Raw genomic sequence first — 21,747 nt, 5'->3', positions numbered from 1 at the left:
AAGCTACCACAGGGTTGAGCAGGGGTTATTTTAGGAATGTAGCCCCCTTACCCTGACTAGAAGCAAGGGTCCCTATTTGGACAAAGGTGCAAACCATTGTCAACTAGAGACCCTCAGTTCTAAAATTGGTGGTCAGCGGTGAGGATTCTGGACTTGCATTTGTGACTCATATACAGTGATTGGTGTACACTACTAGTGAGTGCAGACCAAACGCGACTACATTCATTTTGGTAGAATTTTTTCTCTTGGAACTGTCATTTTTGCTAAAGGCTGCCAATTCTTATTGCCATGAGCAAAACAGCATCCAACGCATCTATGGATCTAGATTTTGAGGAAGATAGGGTGGATACCTACACTGTGAAACAGCTGAAATACTTCTGTAGAAAATTTTAAGTTGCTACTTCAGGCCTCACCAAGAAGGATGAGTTCGAAAAGGCGCAGAGGACCTGGTTGGAAGCTAGAAATGCCCCTGAGCATGTGGAAGGGGCCAAGGATACAGATGGGCAGCTAGATGGGCCATTGGGTTGAGCCGGGGAGAGACTACCTTCCCCGCCAGGCAGCATTGTTTCTTCCAAAGGCCTGTCCTCGGGACAGCTGGAGGACAGGGAGAGAAATAGAGTGCATAAAATGAAGCTGACCAAGCTCAAGATGGCGGGTCAAAAGGATCTAGAGAATAAGAAGCTTGAGTTTCAAAATAACAAGTTAGCATTTGAAAGAGAGAGAATGCAATTAGAACACGAGAGAAAGTTGAGGGAGTTGGAGATCAAAGCTAGAAGCTTGTCGTATCGCACCGGATCATCGCAGCGCCATCTTGTCGCATCATAACCGGAACGCAATCAGAGATCGATGCATCCCCTCCTCTCCGGTAAGGAACAGACGCATCTCCTACTTTGCGCAAGCATTGAGGAACAGACGCATCGCCTCCCCCGAAGCAAGGAATCGACGCATTGTCCTCCCTGCGAACCTTTTTTTTATCTTAGGTTACGCATCCAAAGGTACTTTGTGAGAAAAGTGTCGCATTCACCATCAACTTTAAACTAAGCTATTTTTACCATTTAAAAGTCATTTACTAATACTGTATTGTGGATTTTTGTCATTTGGGTCTAGTGTTAAGTCTATATAAAGAATACTTATTTTGATAAAACCTGTGCGGTGTCCTTCTGTAGTGTTTTCACTGTATTACTGTATGTGTTCACAAATGCTTTACACACTGCCTCTGAGATAAGCCTACCTGCTCGTGCCAAGTTACCACTAGGTTGAGCAGGGGTTATTTTAGGACTGTTGCCCCCTTACCCTGACTAGAAGCAAGAGTCCCTATTAGGACAAAGGTGCAAACCATTGCCAACTAGAGACCCCAGTTCTAACAGTCTTTTATCCAGTAAGTATTGAACAGCTCTTGTATCATCACTGTGGTTAATACTTGTATATAGCATGGTGATGTCCATCACTAAAAATAGAAAATCTTTATCCCACTCAATTTTGATGATTTTCTGGGGAAAATCTCCTGTGTCCTTCATAAAAGAATGTAATTCGACCACAAAATCTTCAAAATTGGTTCAAAAGTGCTCTCTCTAGCAGAGATAATGGCCTGACCAGGGACCGGCATGGTACCCTTATGCACCTTAGGGATGAAGTAAAACACCAGGGTTATCGGAAACTCAGTATTGAGGAAACTGAGCTCATCTTTTGTCAGCAACCCCTAACGTTTCCATTGCATCAAATCACTGCTAACTCTTTGTTTGACTTTCCGTAGGTCAAGAACACTAGCCTTTCTATTGCACTCAGCAAGTGCTTCTGTGCTTCTTCCATGTATTGGACCCTTGGCCATAGGACAATATATCCCCCCCGTTATTAGCTTTGTTTATGATCTCTTTATTGTCACCTAACTTCTTCATCAAATTGAAATATTGGACCTCCTGCTTCTTTCTCCTTGCTTTTTGACGGTTGGCAGACCGATTGAGTTTCTTTAATTTGTCAATCACCCCGTCACTGAACACATCGATAGAGGCTCTAGGCATCAATGGAACAAACGTTGAAGGGGCTTTTAGCAGGTTGGATTGTGTTGATCCCTGCATTCATCATAACTTGCTGTGTGGACAATTCCGGTTCACCTTCCTTATTAACCAGTGATTGGAGTGTGCTGAGGGTACGCACATCAGATGCCTGTAGAGTGTTATCGTTCGAAATCGTTATATACCAGAACTGTCAAAAGCACTAAAAAAGAGAGCACTCTCAGGAAGTTGGCTTTACAAAATTTATTGCAGCACAAACACCCAACGCATTTCGGTCTCTCCTCAGACGTTGATCACGGGTTGGTTTCAAAGGAACCTGTCCTTCATTTATTTCTATTCACAATACCGTAATTTCCTGCTACCCCACTGGCTGCTGGTACCTGTAGTTGGGTGCATTCTCAGGTATTATCATCAAAAGTGATAAAGTGCGATCGTATTTAAAATGTGCAATATTGTTAATTGAAAGTGCATTATGCAAAGACAGAATTTATAAAAAACATTTAGTATATACGTTAAAACATGGAGACAAATTTCATACGATTTTTTTTGCTTTTCAAGTCCCAAAATTCAATGCTATAAAACTTTATTGTCCTTTATCAGAATCACACCCTCAAGTGGATGACTCCCTCCAACTGATTACCTGAGTGTTCTAATAATTATTGCTCAGTCCTCATTTTGAAATTCACAATGGGGTCTGCTTATTCTCCTATTTCTTTTTATACATTTCTTCTGTGATTTCAGAGGAATCATACCCTCTAGTGGGTTACTGCATTCCCGATGTTCCCATGATTATTTCTTCAAATTTTTAAGTAATGAAATGTTTTCTTTTATTTTTTCATATTTCAACATTGTTTGATCCAATTTTATTTGGCGTATCTGTTGGCAATCCTTCAATTTTGTTTATTTGTACTTTTTATTTTGTTTTAATATTCCTTTTTACGTTTTAATTTTTATTCCTTTTTTCCTTTTCTTCAGCCGACTGTGGTGCGCGGCGTGCGCCTAAGTTTTACCAATCTTTTGCCATTTATTCGCCACTGAGGTTTTACAAGTGCACATAAAGTCCCTCGTCCTGATTTAAACCTTTCAGGCTTAGTGTTCTTAACAATAAAATGTATTTGGATTCCCTTTGTCTCAGTTTTTTGACAGGATCCCATCGTCTTCCAGAAACTGTGACCAGCTCTTTCGCATAGTATTGTAATTATTCCCAGTTGTATTGTGCATCTCCTCCATATGCTTGGCAACTGCATTACTGCGATCCCTGTTGGTAGTTGCTCTGATGTGCTCGAGTATTCTTTTTCTTAATTCACGTTGTGCTTTCCACATAGTTCAATGCGCAGGAACATTCAATTGCATACACTACAAAAGTACTTTTGCATACAATGTGCTGTTTAATCTTCCATTCCGTGTCACTGGATAGAGATATTTTCTTTTTGTGTCCTCCGACCTTGCATGCTTTACATTTTGTGCACGGCCAAAATCCCTCCGATCTCAGCCATGATTTCATGGGACTCATTATAAAGGGACTATGCGTGAGCTTGTCTTTTAAATTCAGCGCCCTTCTATAGGTGATGTTCGGGTGGTTCCCCATTATTTAGGCAACTTTTGGGTCTGATCTTAACATCCCCCAATGTTTTTCCAGAATCCGAGATAATTTTCCACTTTCTGCAGAGTATGTTATTAGTCTAATTACATTCTTCTGTTTGTCCATCTTTTTCTGGTTTTCTTCCAATGACCCATGTAATATTTGTACTCTATCCTTTTCCTTAACTTTCTGCAGTCTAACCATTATTGCTTTCTTCGGATATTTTCTCTCCAAAAATCGATTTGTTGCCTCCCCACTGTACCTCCCAAATTCTTCATCCAGAGAACAATTTCTCCTGATTCTGACGAATTGTCGAATTCGCCATATGGCATACTCTTTTTTTTAAATTCTGTTGGTGGGAGCTTTCCGTGCGCAATATTGCATTTGATGCAGTTTCTTTTCTATGTTACCTTGTTTGTAGCGTGTTCTGATGGATAAAGATTTCAATGTCTAAAAAATGGATTTTCTTTGAACTGATTTCATATGTTAATCTCAGGTTGTCCAAATTGCTATTCAACACTTTAAAGTAATTCTCAAATTCTTTTGAGGTGCCATCCCAAGTTAAAAAAAAGTCATCCATGAAGCGCAACCACATAACCGTCTTGTCCATATATGCATTATGTTCAGCAGACCAAGCATATTTCTGCCCCCACCACCCCCTTACCAAAACTGCAGCACTAAAAGAAATGTTAAGAAATAATGACAACCATGGGAACATCTCGTATGCACTAACCCACTAGAGGGTATGATTTCTTTGAAATCACCCAGGAAAAGTATAAAAAGAAAGAAGAGAATAAGCAGACTCAGTTGTGAATTTCAAAATAAGTACTGAGCAATAATTAATAGAGCACTCCGGAAATCAATCGGAGGGAGTCACCCACTTGAGGGTGTGATTCTGATAAAAGACCATAAAGTTTTATGGCATTGAATTATGGGACTTGAAAAACACTGTAGCCACTCCACTATAAGCTATTATACCTAACAGTATTCCACTCTACGCCTCTCAATTGTACATACTCCACTCCACTATACTCAACGTCACTGTACGCCACTCCAGTCTACGTCACTCCACTGGAAGCTACTCCACTATACTCTATTCCACTTTATGCCACTCCATTGTACGCTATTCCCACTGTACACCACTCCACTCTATTCCACTCCATTCTACAACACTCCACTGCAAGCAATTCCACCGTATGCCACTCCACAGTACACTACTCCAATCTATGCCATTGCATGACACTCAACTGTACACCATTTCATTCTACCCTACTCGATTTGACCCTGCTCCACTGTATGCTGTTGCACCTTACCCCAGGCCACTTCATTATACGCCACTCCACTGTACGCTGCTCCACTATACACTATTACACTCTACACCACTCCACTGTACAACACTCTGCTCTACGTCATTCCAGGTTATTTCACTGTACACAACTCCACTCAATGCCAGTCCACTCTATACTATGACACTGTATGCACCTCCACTCTACGCCTCTTCAGTGTATGCCACTCCACTATACGCTAGTCACGTATATGCTATTCCACTCTACGGCATTCCACTCTATGCTATTCCACTGTATGTCACTACACTGTACGCTAGTCCACTCTATGCCACTTCATTCTATGCTATTTGATTGGACTCCACTCTAATGTACTCCACTCTACTGAATGTTATTACTCTACCCCATACAGCTGTACACCACTCCAGTCCACACCACACCACTCCATTATACGCCATATCGCGGTGCGCTACTCCACTATACACTATTACACTCTACCCACTCCACTGCACAACACTCCACTCTACACTTCTACTCTGTACACAACTCCACTCTATGCAGTCAACTTTAAGCTATTACACTGAATGCAATTCCACTCTACGCCTTTACAGTGTATATCACTCCACTGTATGCCACTCCAGTATATGCTATTCCACTGTACGCCATTCCAGAGTATGCCACTCTACTCTACGTCACTCTAGTGTATGTCATCCACTCTCGCCAACTCCATTTATGGCTATTCCATTGGATGCCACTCCACTGTATGCCATTACACCCTACCCTATTCCAGTGTACGCAACGCCAGTCTACACCACTTCACTGTACGTCATGGCACTCTACTTATCCACTATGCGCAATTACACTTAATACGGCACTCCAGTCTACTCTATGCTATTCCACTTTATGCCACTCCACTGTACGCTACTTCACTCTTTGCCACTCCATGTGTACTCTCCTCACTTTATATAGCTCTACTAAACTCTATTACACTCTATGTCACTTTACTAGACTGTACTCCACTCTATCCCTGCACACACCACTGTCCAAATTTGCACTCAACTCTATGCCTGTACAATCTATTGTACAAACCTATACTCCACTCTATGACAGTTTACAACACTGTACAACACAATACTCCACTCTACTGTTAGAGAAGCCACTCCAATTTAGAACAGTTTCCTCCACTCTACGATACACCACTTGAATGTATGCCACCACACTCCACGCTATTCCACTGTACCCTACTCCACTCTACACCACTCCACTGAACACCACTACACTTTATGCCACTCCACTCTTCTACACTCCACTATATGCTATTCTACTGTATGCTACTCCACTTTACGGTAATTCACTCTACTCCACCAGATTGCACGTCACTTCACTGTATTGTACTCCAGTCACTCCACTCCACTCCACTCATTGTAGGGCACTGCTCCTCCACTCTATATAACTCCACTCTATTAAAGTGTACCCCACGTCATGGCCCTCTATAACATTCTACTTCCCTCTATCCACATACACTCCAATATCCAACTCTATACTCCACTCTATGCTTGTACACTCTAATGTACAACACTCTATTCCTCTATACATCACTTTTCTATACCACACAGAACTTCACGCTACTGTACGAGACCCCACTCCAATTTATAACAGGTGACGACCTACACTATGCCATCACACTCCATGTTACTCTACTCTATGATACAGCAATACACTCTATTGTACTTTACTCCACACTACGTTACACCACTCCACTCGACTCTGCTCCACTGCATGAGATTTTACCTCACTCTACGCTACTATACCACAATCCACTCTAGGCAGCTCCACTGTTTAACACACAACTGTACTCAATGCAACTCCACTCTACTACACTGTATGCCACTCTCTGACACTTTACTCCTGTTTATACCGCTTCACTCCACTGTACTATACTGTATACCACTGTACAAAACTCTAGTCCACTCTACAATACTTTAGACCAGTAATATACACTGTACACAACTCGTTGTATGCCACTACACCCCATTTTACTACACTCTACTCTGACACAGTACTCCACTCTACTCTACTCCACTGTTCCATTGTACACCACTCTATACCACTCAATGCCATTGTAATCTGTAACAACGTATGCCAATCCACTCTACAACACTCTACAGCACTGTACATCACTCCACAAACATCAACTAGACTGCATGCCACTTTACTCTACTGTAGTCTACATTATTTCCAATATTGTATGACACCCCACTCTACACTACTGTACAACACGGGACTCCAATTTATGACACTTTATTCAACTATATGTATGTCACTCCATTTTACTGCACTCCACGCCACTATAATACATGACACGCCACTCCACTGATAGTTTACTTCATCTACACTACCCCACTCCAGTGCCACTCCACTCCACTATACTCCACTAAAGGTAACCCCATTCTAGGCCACTGTGGTATACTCCGCTCTACACCACTTTACTGTCCAACACTCTACTCCACTGTATGCAACTCCACTTTATGAAACTATAGTACACTCTGTGACACTCTACTCCACTCTATGTCACTGTACTACACTTGACGACACAATACTAAACTTCTCTCTACGATACGTCACTCCACTATATGACAGGGCACTCCACTCTACGACACTCTCCTCCACTGCACTCTACTCCACGTCAGACACTCTACTTCACCCTAGTCTACTCCTCAAACACTACTCCACTCTATGACAGTCTACGACACCCTACTCTACTGTACAACACATCATGCAACTACACTACACTCTACACGATTCCTATCAACAATACTCCTTTTTCTGATAAGAGACTTTAAAAAACTCTCATCCACTGTACTGTTTGAAATTCAATATAACTCTCCACTTGCAACACTGAACTCTACAATTTGAAACACATTTTTATTTAAAAAAAAACAATTTGAAACTCAATGAAAAAACCAAAAGGTGAAAGCTTAGATATAGATAGGAAAAGTTTAAACAACACAAACTTCAAAAATTCTAAAGTTATAACTATAACTTTCATTTATAATTTTTCGACTGCCTTGAAATTATTACAAGTAGTGGTCCTTGGTACACACTCTTTTCAGCTCGCTAACCAGACAACTTTAACCATTTAGTGAACACGTTAAGAATGCCACTACTGGGGGGGCGTGGCTAGGTGGCAGCAAAGATGGCCGCTTAGTGTAGAGCTCCGCCGGAGCCGAGCCCTAAACCCTCCAAAATCCTGCTAAAATCCGACATGTTAGGCACACCTTAGACTGCAAATGCCTTATGCTATCTAGCGGCACCAGGGACCGCGATTCAGAAGTCTCTCCTCGCCCTCGAAGCCGCGGTGAGTCGAGAACAAGTTGTGGCGCCAGCTACGCCGGTGAGGCGAGCGCCCGGCTCTGAAGTCAACACAAGGACCTGGCTTTAAGGCCTGCGCCGAGGGCGGGGAGTGAGCATCGGATCCGCCATCAGGGCTACCACCGACCCCTTGAGATTGCGATATGGGGTCGGCTGTTGCACAGCGGCCAGAGGACGTTCAACCGGGGGCGGTGTGCACTGCGGCGGTGCTGGGACCAAACGACGGCCCTGTTGGGCGGAATGGCTGAAGGTCTTTGGCGGCGGCTATGGCGGCCTTTGAGGGGGCGACGCCGAGCCTTTCGTCGGCCGCTGGCTGGATCATATGCCCTGGGGAACACACGTGTGACGTGGGCAAGACCAGATCCTGCTCCGTCTTCCGGCCCGGAGAAGATTCCGAGGCGGGATTGACAGCGCGGAGGCGGCAATGGCTTCAGTAACAGGATTCGCTATAACTGGATGCAGGGCCTGGTGAGCACTGCTCCTGCGGCACGTCAATTTACTGAGGCAGAGAAGTACCCTGGCAACGATTGCCCCTACCGCTGCGAGGTGCGGTCGGTCTCACCTAGAGGGGGCTGCGAGTATGGCGGCGGTCTCTGCAGACCCAACCGACTGCACGGAGAAGGTACCCAGGTGTGGAGGCGGCTGGAAGGGTGCAGGCCCCCGGGGCTGCGGGGGAGCCGGGAGGCCAGCGTGGACGTAAGTGCCAGGACCGCGGAGGTGGAGGACTGATGACCTGAAAAGTGGCCCGACTAGAGCGCGAGGCACGCCTGTGATCAGGAAGAAGAGCCCTGTGACCTGCCAGCGAGAAACAGGCAGAGCAACGCCCGAGCAGCGGCCGAGCTGAGGAGGAGCTTTGACACGAGGCTAACAGCGGGGTGAGAAGTCCTGGAGGCTGCCCCAAGCCCGGTTGCGGACTCCTGGGGACAACACAGTGGGGCTGTGGCGAGGCCTTGCGAGCTGCCGGTAGGGAGCATGGAACTACAAGATGAAGCCGGAGGGAGCACCAGCTGCGCAGACAAATAAGTTGGACAAGTATGCGATCCCATTAGGGACCACCCCGAGCGGGGAAGCAACGGGAGGCCACTCCTCCTACACATGGCAAGCCTCCTACACATGGCAAATGGGAGGGATCAAGATTGTAAAAGAAATGAGGGTATGGTTGCACTAACATAATGGTTTGGGTGGCACACGTGTATAAATTCACTTCGAGCTGGGGATAGTATACAACGTACATCTTGTTACATGCATTGGGAATTTTAGCAGTTGTTTTAAGCCTAGAAGATACTACGTCAGTAGATAAAGCTTGTGCTTAGGACTTGTTGGAGAGGCCAAACCATATGTTGAAGTCTCTCATGAATTATTTGTGGAAGGGCGAGGATGACGTCTGCTATGGAGTCACTGAGAGTGCCTAAATTTCGGATTGTATGGGGTATTTCTGTAGATTAACCCAAATGACACAGTTGTATTGGGGTAAATGAACAGTACACAAAAACTGACTCATAGGGCCTCATTTGGGGTTTCATGGACTGACTAGGGCTCATTAGGTGGTAGAAGACATTACTTTTGCCATCCCAATGGGACTCAGTCTGACAAATTTAGAGATGACCGTTGGCCCAGTGGTCATCTCCGTACAATTGAAAGTGATCATTGTCACAGTAGTTCCTTTCAGTTTACTAAATGTTTGGTGGATAGCCTACATGGGTTTTGATGGCTGCTCATCAAATATTTTATAAAAAAGTTATGTTTAAAAAAATGCTCCCAAAGTGGGTATTTGTTTCTGAATACAAAAAAACGTATTACCATTTTCCTGTCCCTCACCGCCAGGTGTGCTTGTGTGGAGTGACAGGAAAAAGAAAGTACATGACATCATTCATCATAAATAGGGTGGGAGGTGTAATGTTGTTTGGTCAATGGTTCCTACTCTGTCAGAGGAAGCCTGTAACCGGAATACATAAGGTCTACTGGTCTCTAGATGAGGCTGCGGACCAAGGATTTGAAATAAGAAACTGGAAAAATATGACAAAGAAAGAAATCAAGGGTGAAAAAGAACCTGCAAAAGTGAGGTAAAGGAGCAGGGTGGTATACATGAAAAAGGCATGAGGGGAAATCAAGATCACGCAGCCTTGGTATTTGTGATCCCAACCTAGCACCAGTCACGGACTGTGAAATTTGGGCACTGACACTTAGCACAAGACGACGTGTGAAGCTTCAACGTCTATCTTGCATGACATATTGGCTCCACAACTATAAAATAGCTCACACTACGGTCGAGGATGCTAAACTTGCTAGTAAGATATGGGCACAGCTGCAGGAAAGCCTAATATGTTGCTTCTTGACTTTGCACGATTTGCAACCAACATCAGTTGGTGTGTTTACCATTGCAGTAAATATACAAATAAATACAACAATTGAGAAAACAACAAACTATAAATAATATCACTTACACCGCAAAAGACTGAAAGCATTTTCAACTATGTGATACTGTTTCTAATACATTACCTTTTCAATAGGGTTCTATATGTTTAATGAAAAGTTTCACAGCATTAAATATTACTTACTACATTATTTTGAAACACATACCTGGGCTCGGGAAAGATGTAATCCTAGGGTGTATAGAATTTCCTCCAAATCTTTTTCCAACAAGTATCCACAGTGGCATTGATCAAAATAAATAAAAGCCATAAGAAGATCCTTGTTAACTGTAATCATTGGATGTTTTTCATTTTCCTATGGGGAAAAATAATTTTACGTTACACTATCATGAAAGATTTTGCTTGTTTTGCACTGCCCACTTTAAACATATTTCTATCTTCATTCAATCTCCTGACCGGAACAGGGGGCAGCTTGTGTAATTTATGAAGTACAATGTGCAATAAATACAACTGTAACAATAAAGCAGTTACTTACCATTGGTATCTATTTTTCTGGTGTATACTATGTCTAACCACAGATTCCTCATCTTGTGCACATTCCACAGGTGTCAGTCTGGATTTAAAAATATGAAAACAGTATTCCTGTGTGCCAGTATGTGGTGGTGTGCGGCTGCGCACTGCCAGCATTCAACTCTGGAAGTGACGAGCGGAGCCACATATATAAGTACCACGTATGCCTGCTGTTGTCATTTGCCTTCTTTGGCTGCTCGGCCCTCAGACACGTAGCTTATTGGTAGATTAGTATGACTGGTGTGCAGGTCTCTACACTGAAGCCTTTTTAGAGGAAAAACAGAGTCCAGTTCACAGTCAGTGAGGAATCTGTGGTTAGATAGAGTATTCACCAGAAAGAATGTTACTGATGGTAAGCAACTTGTTTTTCTGATGGATACTTCTAACAACAGCTCTCTTACCTTTTGAACATATACAATATCAGTACCTTCCAAAGAGGTGGGTGTGTGAACTGGCCCAGACCAAAATGTCCAGCAGGATCAAGCGAGCAAAATTACCCTCTTGAGTGACCTAGCTGTGGAGGCAATAGTGCTTCGTGAATGTGTGTAACCAGTGGCAGCGGGTGCCATTTGCAAGTGGTGCGGCGTAACACTTTTGTCATACTGCATCGCAGCAAGCGAGCATAGCAAGTGAGCCGGAACAACGTACAGAGGGTTCGGTTTGAAAAAAGAGTGGATAAATGGTGCATTTTCTAGCAAATTTAGAAAGCAGGAAGGTTAATAAAGCAATTGTGAAAGTGCAGTTATTACATTTATAAAGAGATGTCATATAATATAGTTGGCTGTTTAATAAGTATAAGCTCAGAGCCATAACAGACTTCGAGATACAATGCATTTCTGAGTACCTCACAGTTTTGTGGGTAAAGATTCTTAATTGCACCCAATTTAATAATGCTTTGTACTGCTTGCTTCACTGAAGAGAGGCATATCGAGTACCTACCCAAGTGAGCAAAGTATATCAAGGTAAGTGAACACGTACACGTGCATGTGCAATAGTGAATCACAGTACTGAGCACAGATAGCAAAACAGACAGTGAGACGCATAAATCATTTGGCAAGCCCCATACTTTCGGACTGTAGATCCATATTTAATACAATATTTCTCTTACTTAGTGCCTTTGTTTGGATAGCCCAGTTTAGAAAGAGGAAGAGACAAATATTGCTCAAGGTTTTCAAACCCTAATTGTGTGGAAAGAAGCTGTAAGAAGGAGAAATATTGGGTAAAACAAAATCACTTTACACACTGCAGGTGCATAGAAACAGGTGGTCAGCCAGCGAAGCCATCATGATACTGCCCTTTCAATCCATTGAATGATCCTGTTTTCAGACATGTGCTATTGAAAAAGGGTTTCTTTCTATTTCCTTTTGGCGCCTAGCCCATATATATTATCTCAATTAGTGCAGTAATGGTTCCTTGGGCCTAGGTGCAAAAAAGGGAATTGTGCGCCCTCTACCTAGTTTTAGCAGAAAAAAAGCAGCTATTCAGAGTGCAGCCGGACCCCCATACCCTGGGCCGGGTGGGTGCTACTTCTGTTGCTGCACTATTTTTTATTTTTTTTAATTTCAAAGTATTTTATTAGGATTTTTTTTTAAAACATACAATTATCGTCGCTTCACCATCGCAGGGTACCATCACAAACTGACTGTACTTTTCAGTGATACAGATAAGTGGTCTACATGTTTCGCTGTTTCCCTTTTCACTGTCTTACTATAGAAATGATAGTGAGTGGGAGGGGATAGACAAAGAAAAGAAGAGAATCGAGAAGAGAAGGAAGAGGGTAGTGCACAAGAAGAAGTTCACACTCGTGGGTTTAATTAGGCCTGCAGGAGAGTGCTTTGTGGGCAGTCGCCCTTCTTCTGTAAACATCTCCGTCCTCTTTGCTCGAACACTACGTGCATCAAAATGGCCCCGACTGCCAAGAGCAACTTGTTTCTATCAACTGAAGGTCATTTCCGTACGTCACCATATCATTCTATGAGAGAGCTGGAAGACATGTGCTTGGCCTAAATTGTTTTAACTCCACTGATTCTGTGGCAGGGCGATCTCCCAAACTTTAGAGCTTTGCCTTGGAATGATTCCTTTGAAACTCTGACCCATAACAAACTGTGATTCTTTTAAACGGAGACCCACATGTTACCCTCAAACATTCTTATCAGGTTTTTAAAAACGTTGTATTGGATGTGTGAAACCAGAATCCAATTGAAAGGATCTGTCTCCTGCTCCCCTTGGTGAGGTTTGCTGTTCCCTAAAAAAAAGAAACGTTGCACATCCAATATCTCTTAATGCGGCCACTATTAAAAATCACGTTGTACATTTTGGGGTTTTCATCCAAGTTCACGGTAAAGCGGATGCCAGGAAGTAACTGGCTGGCACAGCAGCACCTCAACTTGACTCACAAGGACGGGCCTGTGTAGGCCTGTACTGCGTCCACCTGGCCTGTCTCTACCGTGAGAGCCTTGGTGTACTTCCATCAACCCACAGGATTCGAGAGCGCCGAGGGGTGACAAGGAAGGCATGGCATGGGAAGCGGAGGTGCTTTTTATGACGTGCCACTATATATTAAAACCTCTGCTTTTCTCTAGGTCAGTTTCCATCACCCACACCCTTTGCGATTAGGAGTGGGGCTCGGCGAGGAATATTTGCGTCTCTCCTACTACTACCTCCAAGGTTATGACTATTTTAGGGATTAGTGCAAAAACAACAGTTGATAGACAGAATGCAGAACAATGTCATACTTTCACCCCAGTACAGAGATCTGGGCCTAAATCCATCGTTTTTTTGCACTCCACACCACCCCAGTTCAGACATGGCCATATGCAAATCAGCCTTGACCCTGTGCCTCATGGGAACAGTCCAGCCCGAACTGCCAAGCCAGGTCTTTCCTGGACCGGAAACAAACATCCTGGGACCGGTTTCTGGCTAAGTTCGCCCTTAGTTGACAGGGTATGATCAGACTTGAGTCCCTTGCTCACTTAGCCACTGGATTCAAGATAGCCAGGCTGATGAGGATTATGAATCCGAAACCGGTCCCAGGATGCTTGTTTCCGGTCCAGGGAAGACATGGCTTGGCAGTTCGGGCTGGACTGTTCCCATGAGGCACAGGGTCAGAGTGATTTGCATATGGCCATGTCTGAACTAGGATGGCTGAGTGAGCTAAAGAATGGTGATGGATTAAACCCAGATCAGTTGACTGGGGGTGAGTGTTTGATTTGCTCAAATGCTCCGTCCATCATCCCCTTTTGTTTCACAATGTTCGCCTTAAGTTGGCAGGGTATGCTCAGACGTGAGTCCCTTGCTCACTTGGCCACTGGATTCAAGATAGACTGGCTGATGAGGATTATGAATCCGAAACCGGTCCCAGGATGCTTGTTTCCGGTCCAGGGAAGACATGGCTTGGCAGTTCGGGCTGGACTGTTCCCATGATGCACACGGTCAGACTGATTTGCATATGGCCATGTCTGAACTGGGGTGGCTGAGTGAGCTAAAGAATAGTGATGGATTAAACCCAGATCAGTTGACTGGGGGTGAGTGTTTGATTTGCTCAAACGCTCCGTCCATCATCCCCTTTTGTTTCGCTATTTTAGGGATTAGGTCACACAGTCGTGGCTCAAGCACCAATACTCCAATACTCACGCGGGGGGGAAGGGGGGTTGGAGGGGGGGGGTCACATGGCGTGGAGGAGGTTAAAATAAAGCACCAGTATTAATGTTAAGCAAACTAAAATTACCGGATCCGCGCCGCCTCTGCGAGCCCTTCTGCTCCTGTGCCGGGGTCCGACTCCCGCGTAGGCGCCTTGGCAAGTACCGCCTGCTCTCAGCCAATCCAGACGCTGCTCCAGCAGCAGCGCCAGGATTGGCTTGAGCAGTAATGCGCATATTCTGTTTAGGGCTTAACATTTTTTGCAACCAGCCCGAACATGTGCACTAGGCTGCTCATTAGAAGAGCGGCATGGAACAACCCTCGCTCTCCTAATGAGCAGCCTAGTGTGCGCATGTTCAGGGCTGGTCGCAAAATGTTTAAGCCCTAAATAGAACATGCGCACTCCTGCTGTGCGCTCAGTGACGACCACCTGCTGTGATACGTTATGGTGGATGTCAATCATTATCAGACACTGTCTTGCAGCTGAACTCCTCTCCTGTGGTGCTGCCCCGCCCCCTTCTAAGCCGACTGCCTCAGGCTCTTGCGGCCTGCGATACAATGATTGCTGCCAGAGATAGAGAGTGACGGCAACGCTCAGTGGGGCAATGCCCAAGCGTCCTAATGGACGCACTGACCCTGTGTGTAACATTACTTATATAGCTGCCTGACAAGTGTCCAGGGCAGGCACTCCACGCGCCAATGCAGTGGTAGCGGCTTGGTCCTGGTGGAATGAGCCTGTAAGCCTTCTAGGCATTGCTTCTTAGCCAGTGCATAGCTTATCTTTATGCAGAGAACAATCCATTGAGAAATGGTCCGGTTGTGCACTGCTGTACCTTTCTTTGCTGAGGAAAATCCTACAAAGAGCTGATTGTCCACTCAATGAAGTTTGGTGTCATCTCAGGTCCAAACGATAGAGACACTCTTCCTCCTTAGAGGGGTGAGGTGGAGCTAATAATGTCGAAAGGGTGATTGCCTGCCCGAAATTAAATGGATTGACCACATTTTGGCAGAATGGAAGCTCAGTCCTCAACACCAACTCATCAGGAAAGAACGTTGTATAAAGTGGGTTGACAAAGAGCCTGCACCTATCCGATGTAATGTCGATGAGAAAGAGAGTCTTCAAAATCAGACGACTCAATGGAACTCTGTATCAGCTGAAAAGGGGGTGCATACCAAAAAGGTGTGGATTAAATTCAAGTTCCACTGCACCTTCTCAAATGGTTTTGGCAGAAATAAATATTGCAAACCTTTCAAAAATATCTTCGTAACAGGTGATATAAATAAAGAGGAGCTGATACGTAGCCCTTAACAAACAAAATTCAGATAACCTAGTTTGTAATGGATCAATCTGTCAGGTGCTGCACCTATCTACAAATCTGTTAGAATGACTGGCCTACACTGATTTTGTGGAAAGATGCCTCACTGCTAGGATGACCTCAATGACCTATAGGGCAGGGGTCCCCAAACCGGTCCTGGAGGGCCGGATCCATGTCAGATTTTTGGGATATCCCCATTGAGATACATGTAGTAATTTTAAAAATCTGGCATGGATCCGGCCCTCCAGGACCGGTTTGGAGACCCCTGCTATAGGGGATGGTCCAAGGAGGTTAACTGCGATCATTCAACTACCTAGCATGGAAACAAAACGTGTGCAGACCCAGATGCAGTACACTGCTGCTGCGACAGAAGATCCTCCAGCAGCAGTTTGATTAGATGAGAGATGCTTATGCCCATGAGGTCCATGTATCACACTCTCCTAGTCTATTCTAGTGCCTCTAAGATGGCTTAGGCCCAGTTGTTCCTGATCTTCTTCAGGATTCAGGGCAGGAAATGCAGGGGCGTGAGAGCATAAAGGATTCCTGAACTCCTCTTAGATGGAAAGCATCTGATAGAGCACGTCTTTGGAAACTTCATCATGCAAAAATGCTGACATTGCGCGTTCTTGGTGGTGGACAAAGATCGAGCCATGTTTCTCCCCATTGCTTGTTGATGCCCTGTGTCACCTCCAGGTGCAACTGCCACACATGATCGGCTAAGCATTGTCGATGAGTCCATCCACCCTGACATTTCAAGATCCCACAAGGTGGTTTACCACTAGAGAAATTCTGGGTGGTCCAGCAGCTTTCAGAGATTCAGAGCCCGTTGACACATGGCCCAAGACCAATGTTGCCTCTAATTTTGATTTCCTGTGAGCATCAATGAAGGTTCTCACTGCACTACAGTCAAGGACATGTGTTGTAGACGTGACAAATCACTATGCAAGAGAGCCTGCACTTCCATCGTGTTGCTTGCCCCACCATCCCTCCTTCTGCTGCCCATTATAGCATGGATGACTTTACAACAACCCCCTCAAGCCCTTTTTTAATTACATTTACCACCCCATTCACTTACCCTTCCCTAAGCTCTAAAAATACCCTTGCCACCCATAACCTTACACAACCCTTAACCCTAAAAATACCCTTACCATCCTATGCCAGACCTACCCGATACCCTACATATACCCTTACCACCGTATAATCCCCTACCCACCCCTAAACCCTAAAAATACCCTTACCACCCAATTATATATAAATATATCTATATATATTACTTACTGGCGGTCGCCAGTAGGTATATATAGTTAGGATTTTTTCTCAATGGGATTTTTGAAAATTCTATGTCTAATAACTTTGGCGTTTGTGGACGGAATTGGCTGAAATTTTCAGGAAAATGGAACATTTTGTTTCTGAGCAGCCCCTGACAATTTGGGGGGGTTTCATCAAGGGGGGCCGAGAAAAAACGGGGGTCCCAAAACGCGTTTTTCCCATGTTAATTTCCATAGGGCGGTTGGCCTCACTTTTAGCTCGAACGGCTGAATGGATTTGCACGAAACTTGGCAAAATTGTAGGGACTGTTAGCCCGATGTGCCTTTGCTAGGTCTCAATATATGTGCTCCAGTGGATTTTGAGTAATTTAGGTTCAAAAAAAGATATATATCTGGGCGGAGCCTAACCACGCATCTGATCTGATTGGCTGTCAGCACTTCATCCAAGAAGTGTTGGCAGCCATCTTGGGACCAATATACATGATAGCACCTCATTAAAAAGCATTGTAGTTAATAGAGGGTTTTAGGACTTTAGTTACATTATAAATCATTTGTTGATGGTACCATACTCGTTTTAGGAATTGTGGTGGGTTCTAAGGTGATTTTACCATGTGAAAAAACCTTCTGCTGTGATATCATGAATATTGTTTGAAAGAAAACTAATATCTCATGATTTTCCCACAGTGGTTTGGAAGGGGATCTAGAAGCTAAACTGAAAGCATATTTTCTGTAAATTCACATTATCTTTCTCAGTCATGTGAAAATGAAGTCTGACATTCTCAGTAAAACATGTACATCCAACAAGGACAGAGACTGTCAGTTGATTCCTTTGTGTTCTACTGCAGCCTCCTAGAGTGTTCTAAAGAACAACTAGAGCGCTAACAGTCCTACTTATTACAAAGGTATGGCACACCTGAAGCCATCTTGATTGGAATAAAGTGGTAACTCTTAAAACATTTAATTTAAAAAGAAACAACATGAGGGGGTATATTTTGCCATAGAAAGTAGGATTAGTGCTGCAGAATGAAAAATTAGGGCACATTTTGAGTGACTTCTCAAATCCTTTTCTATTTCATTAAAACATTCTGACATGCAGTCTCCCAAAATGGCCACCAGAGACAAAAGAGCCCAAATGTAGCCCAAATATCACCCATATGTAGCCCAAGTATAGCCCAATGACAGAATGTCCCAGAGTGTTCTAAAGAACAACTAGAGCGCTAACAGTCCTACTTATTACAAAGGTATAGCACACCTGGAGCCATCCTGATGGGAATAAAGTGGTAACTCTTAAAACATTTAATTTAAAAAGGAACAAAATGAGGGGGTATATTATGCAATAGAAGGTATTATTAGTGCTGCAGAAAGAAAAATTAGGGCACATTTTGAGTGACTTTTCAAATCCTCTTCTATTTCATTAAAAAATTCTGACATGCAGTCTCCCAAAATGGCCACCAGAGACAAAAGAGCCCAAATGTAGCCCAAATATCACCCAGATGTAGCCCAAGTATAGCCCAATGACAGAATGTCCCAGAGTGTTCTAAAGAACAACTAGAGCGCTAACAGTCCTACTTATTACAAAGGTATGGCACACCTGAAGCCATCTTGATTGGAATAAAGTGGTAACTCTTAAAACATTTAATTTAAAAAGGAACAAAATGAGGGGGTATATTTTGCCATATGAATTATGATTAGTGCTGCAGAAAGAAAAATTAGGGTACATTTTGAGTGACTTCTCAAACCCTCTTCAATTTCATTAAAAAATTCTGACATACAGTCTCCCAAGATGGCCACCAGAGACAAAAGAGCCTAAATGTAGCCCAAATATCACCCAGATGTACCCCAAGTATAGCCCAATGACAGAATGTCCCAGAGTGTTCTAAAGAACAACTAGAGCGCTAACAGTCTTACTTATGACAAAAGTATGGCACACCAGAAGCCATCTTGATTGGAATGAAGTGGTAAGTCTGAAAACACGCAATTTAAAAAGGAACAACATGAGGGGGTTAATTTTGCCATAGAAAGTATGATTAGTGCTTCAGAAAGAAAAATTAGGGATCATTTTGAGTGACTTCTCAAATCCTCTTCTATTTCATTAAAAAAATTCTGACATGCAGACTGAAACATGCACTTTGAATACCAGCAGCATACGTCCCTGGTGAGCAGTAGCTTTACTACAGTGATCTAATGTGCAACTAGAGTGCTAACATTCAGAATTTATGGCAAATGTGTGACACATCTGAATGCCTTCTTGATGGAACCAAAGTAAACAAGCATTGAAAATGCAATAGATCTCGCCCTCGTTTAAGTTAAAGCCATTCTGTTTGTAATGAGGTGGCTTTTTAGCTTTGCTTTTATTAGTGTTTTTTCAACTTTCATGTAAATAACATGCATCTGTATGCATATAAGTATATGTATGCATGCATTTATGTTTGTATTTATATAGATATACAGATGATATATGTTTATATATGTATGTATATATATATATATTCACTGAAAAAACCATAGGTTATAGACCATATATAGTTAGGAATTAGCATTTACAAAACCTTGAAAATTCACTGAAAAAACCATAGGTTATAGACCATATATAGTTAGGAATTAGCATTTACAAAACCTTGAAAATTCACTGAAAAAACCATAGGTTATAGACCATATATAGTTAGGAATTCGCATTTACAAAACCTTATTTTACTCACACAAAACCATTGAAATTCCATATATAGTTAGTTGCACTAACTATATATCGCGCACCCGCAATCCACTGCTGATGATGTCACATATTACATCATTCATGACATGGTCAGTGACATCACTGATGACATCACTGATGACATCTCAAATGACATCACTGATGACATCACTGATGACAACATCCAGTGACTGTATGTTTCTGTAAAGTTAAAATATGTCTTACATATTGAAGAATGAGTGGATGTATAAGTGTCTGGATGAAGGATTTAGTAGGTGCATGACTGACTGTATGAGTGAGTGATTAAATGTGTCTCACTGAGTGCATGGGTTAGTGACTAAACTGTCTTAATTTGTGCATCATTATGTCTGTTGTTCTGTAAACTGTTGCATGTGTTGATAAGTAGCTATATGAGTAACTATATGGGTTATTGATTGGTTGCCCAAGTAATTGTATGGGAGACTGAGTGTGTGTGGGGGTGGCTGGGAGGTGTATGACTCTGTGCATAGATGTGTGAGCAGTTGATTCACTAGATGTATGGTTTCAAAAGTGCATGTGGAAACAGCTGTATGGGCGGTTGACTGTGTGCATGAGTGTATTGGTGAGTGAATGGATATCTCAGTGCTACATGTCAAAGTAAGTACATATGTAAAACACAGTACATGTGAGAGTTGACATATATAAATAACTGTGCATAAGAGCCAGTGAATGTGTGAGTGGCTGTATGGATCATTGTGAACTTGTATCAGGGATTGTATAAGAGAGTAAATATGTGTTAGTATATGTTTGAATAAGTAAAGTTTGTATAACTGTATAGTTGAGGAAATGGAGGTGTGATTGATTCTTTGCATGACTGACTAGGTGTGTGAGTAACTCCATGGATGAGTGACAGTCTGTGAGTGTCTGTTTACACTGATTGTATCTAAGGTTATATTAGAGTCTGAAGAGGTTCATCGTATTATCACATGAATGATATCATCAGTGATGTGATCAGTAATGTCAAATGAGATGTCATCAGTGATGTCATCAGTGATGTCATTTGAGATGTCATCAGTGATGTCATCAGTGATGTCATCAGTGATGTCACTGACCATGTCATGAATGATGTAATATGTGACATCATCAGCAGTGGATTGCCGGTGCGCGATATATAGTTAGTGCAACTAACTATATATGGAATTTCAATGGTTTTGTGTGAGTAAAATAAGGTTTTGTAAATGCGAATTCCTAACTATATATGGTCTATAACCTATGGTTTTTTCAGTGAATTTTCAAGGTTTTGTAAATGCGAATTCCTAACTATATATGGTCTATACCCTATGGTTTTTTCAGTGAATTTTCAAGGTTTTGTAAATGCTAATTCCTAACTATATATGGTCTATAACCTATGGTTTTTTCAGTGAATATATATATATATCACAAGAAATCTTCAGACCTCCACTTGCGCGGCGAAAGAAGAGGCGGACCTCACGATATCCAGGCAAGTTAATTTTATTCACAAGCCTTCAAAATGCAACGTTTCGAGTACTGGCGTACTCTTGTTCACACACCACATTTGTATTTTTGATTTTCTTTTATGTTGTTGGTTCTGACCCCACCTATGAGCCACACCTCCCACACGTGCATCACATGATCCAACCT

The 21,747-nt window shown here is 43.0% G+C and overlaps 1 protein-coding gene across 2 annotated transcripts in view; it reads right to left on the bottom strand.

Annotated features, from left to right (window-relative positions):
• Nucleotides 1-21,747, bottom strand: part of CCAR1 (cell division cycle and apoptosis regulator 1) — a 1,290,009-nt gene that overhangs the window by 352,411 nt on the left and 915,851 nt on the right. For both annotated transcript variants that reach the window (XM_086922386.1, XM_086922387.1), the window contains exon 21: nucleotides 10,830-10,976. In XM_086922386.1, the coding sequence (XP_086778512.1) occupies nucleotides 10,830-10,976 (147 nt within the window). The remainder of the gene's footprint in view (nucleotides 1-10,829; nucleotides 10,977-21,747) is intronic.

This window comes from Lissotriton vulgaris, chromosome 5, assembly GCF_964263255.1.
Source record: "Lissotriton vulgaris chromosome 5, aLisVul1.2, whole genome shotgun sequence".
Taxonomy (NCBI): domain Eukaryota; kingdom Metazoa; phylum Chordata; class Amphibia; order Caudata; family Salamandridae; genus Lissotriton; species Lissotriton vulgaris.
This window is presented reverse-complemented; position numbering and strand designations above follow the sequence as displayed.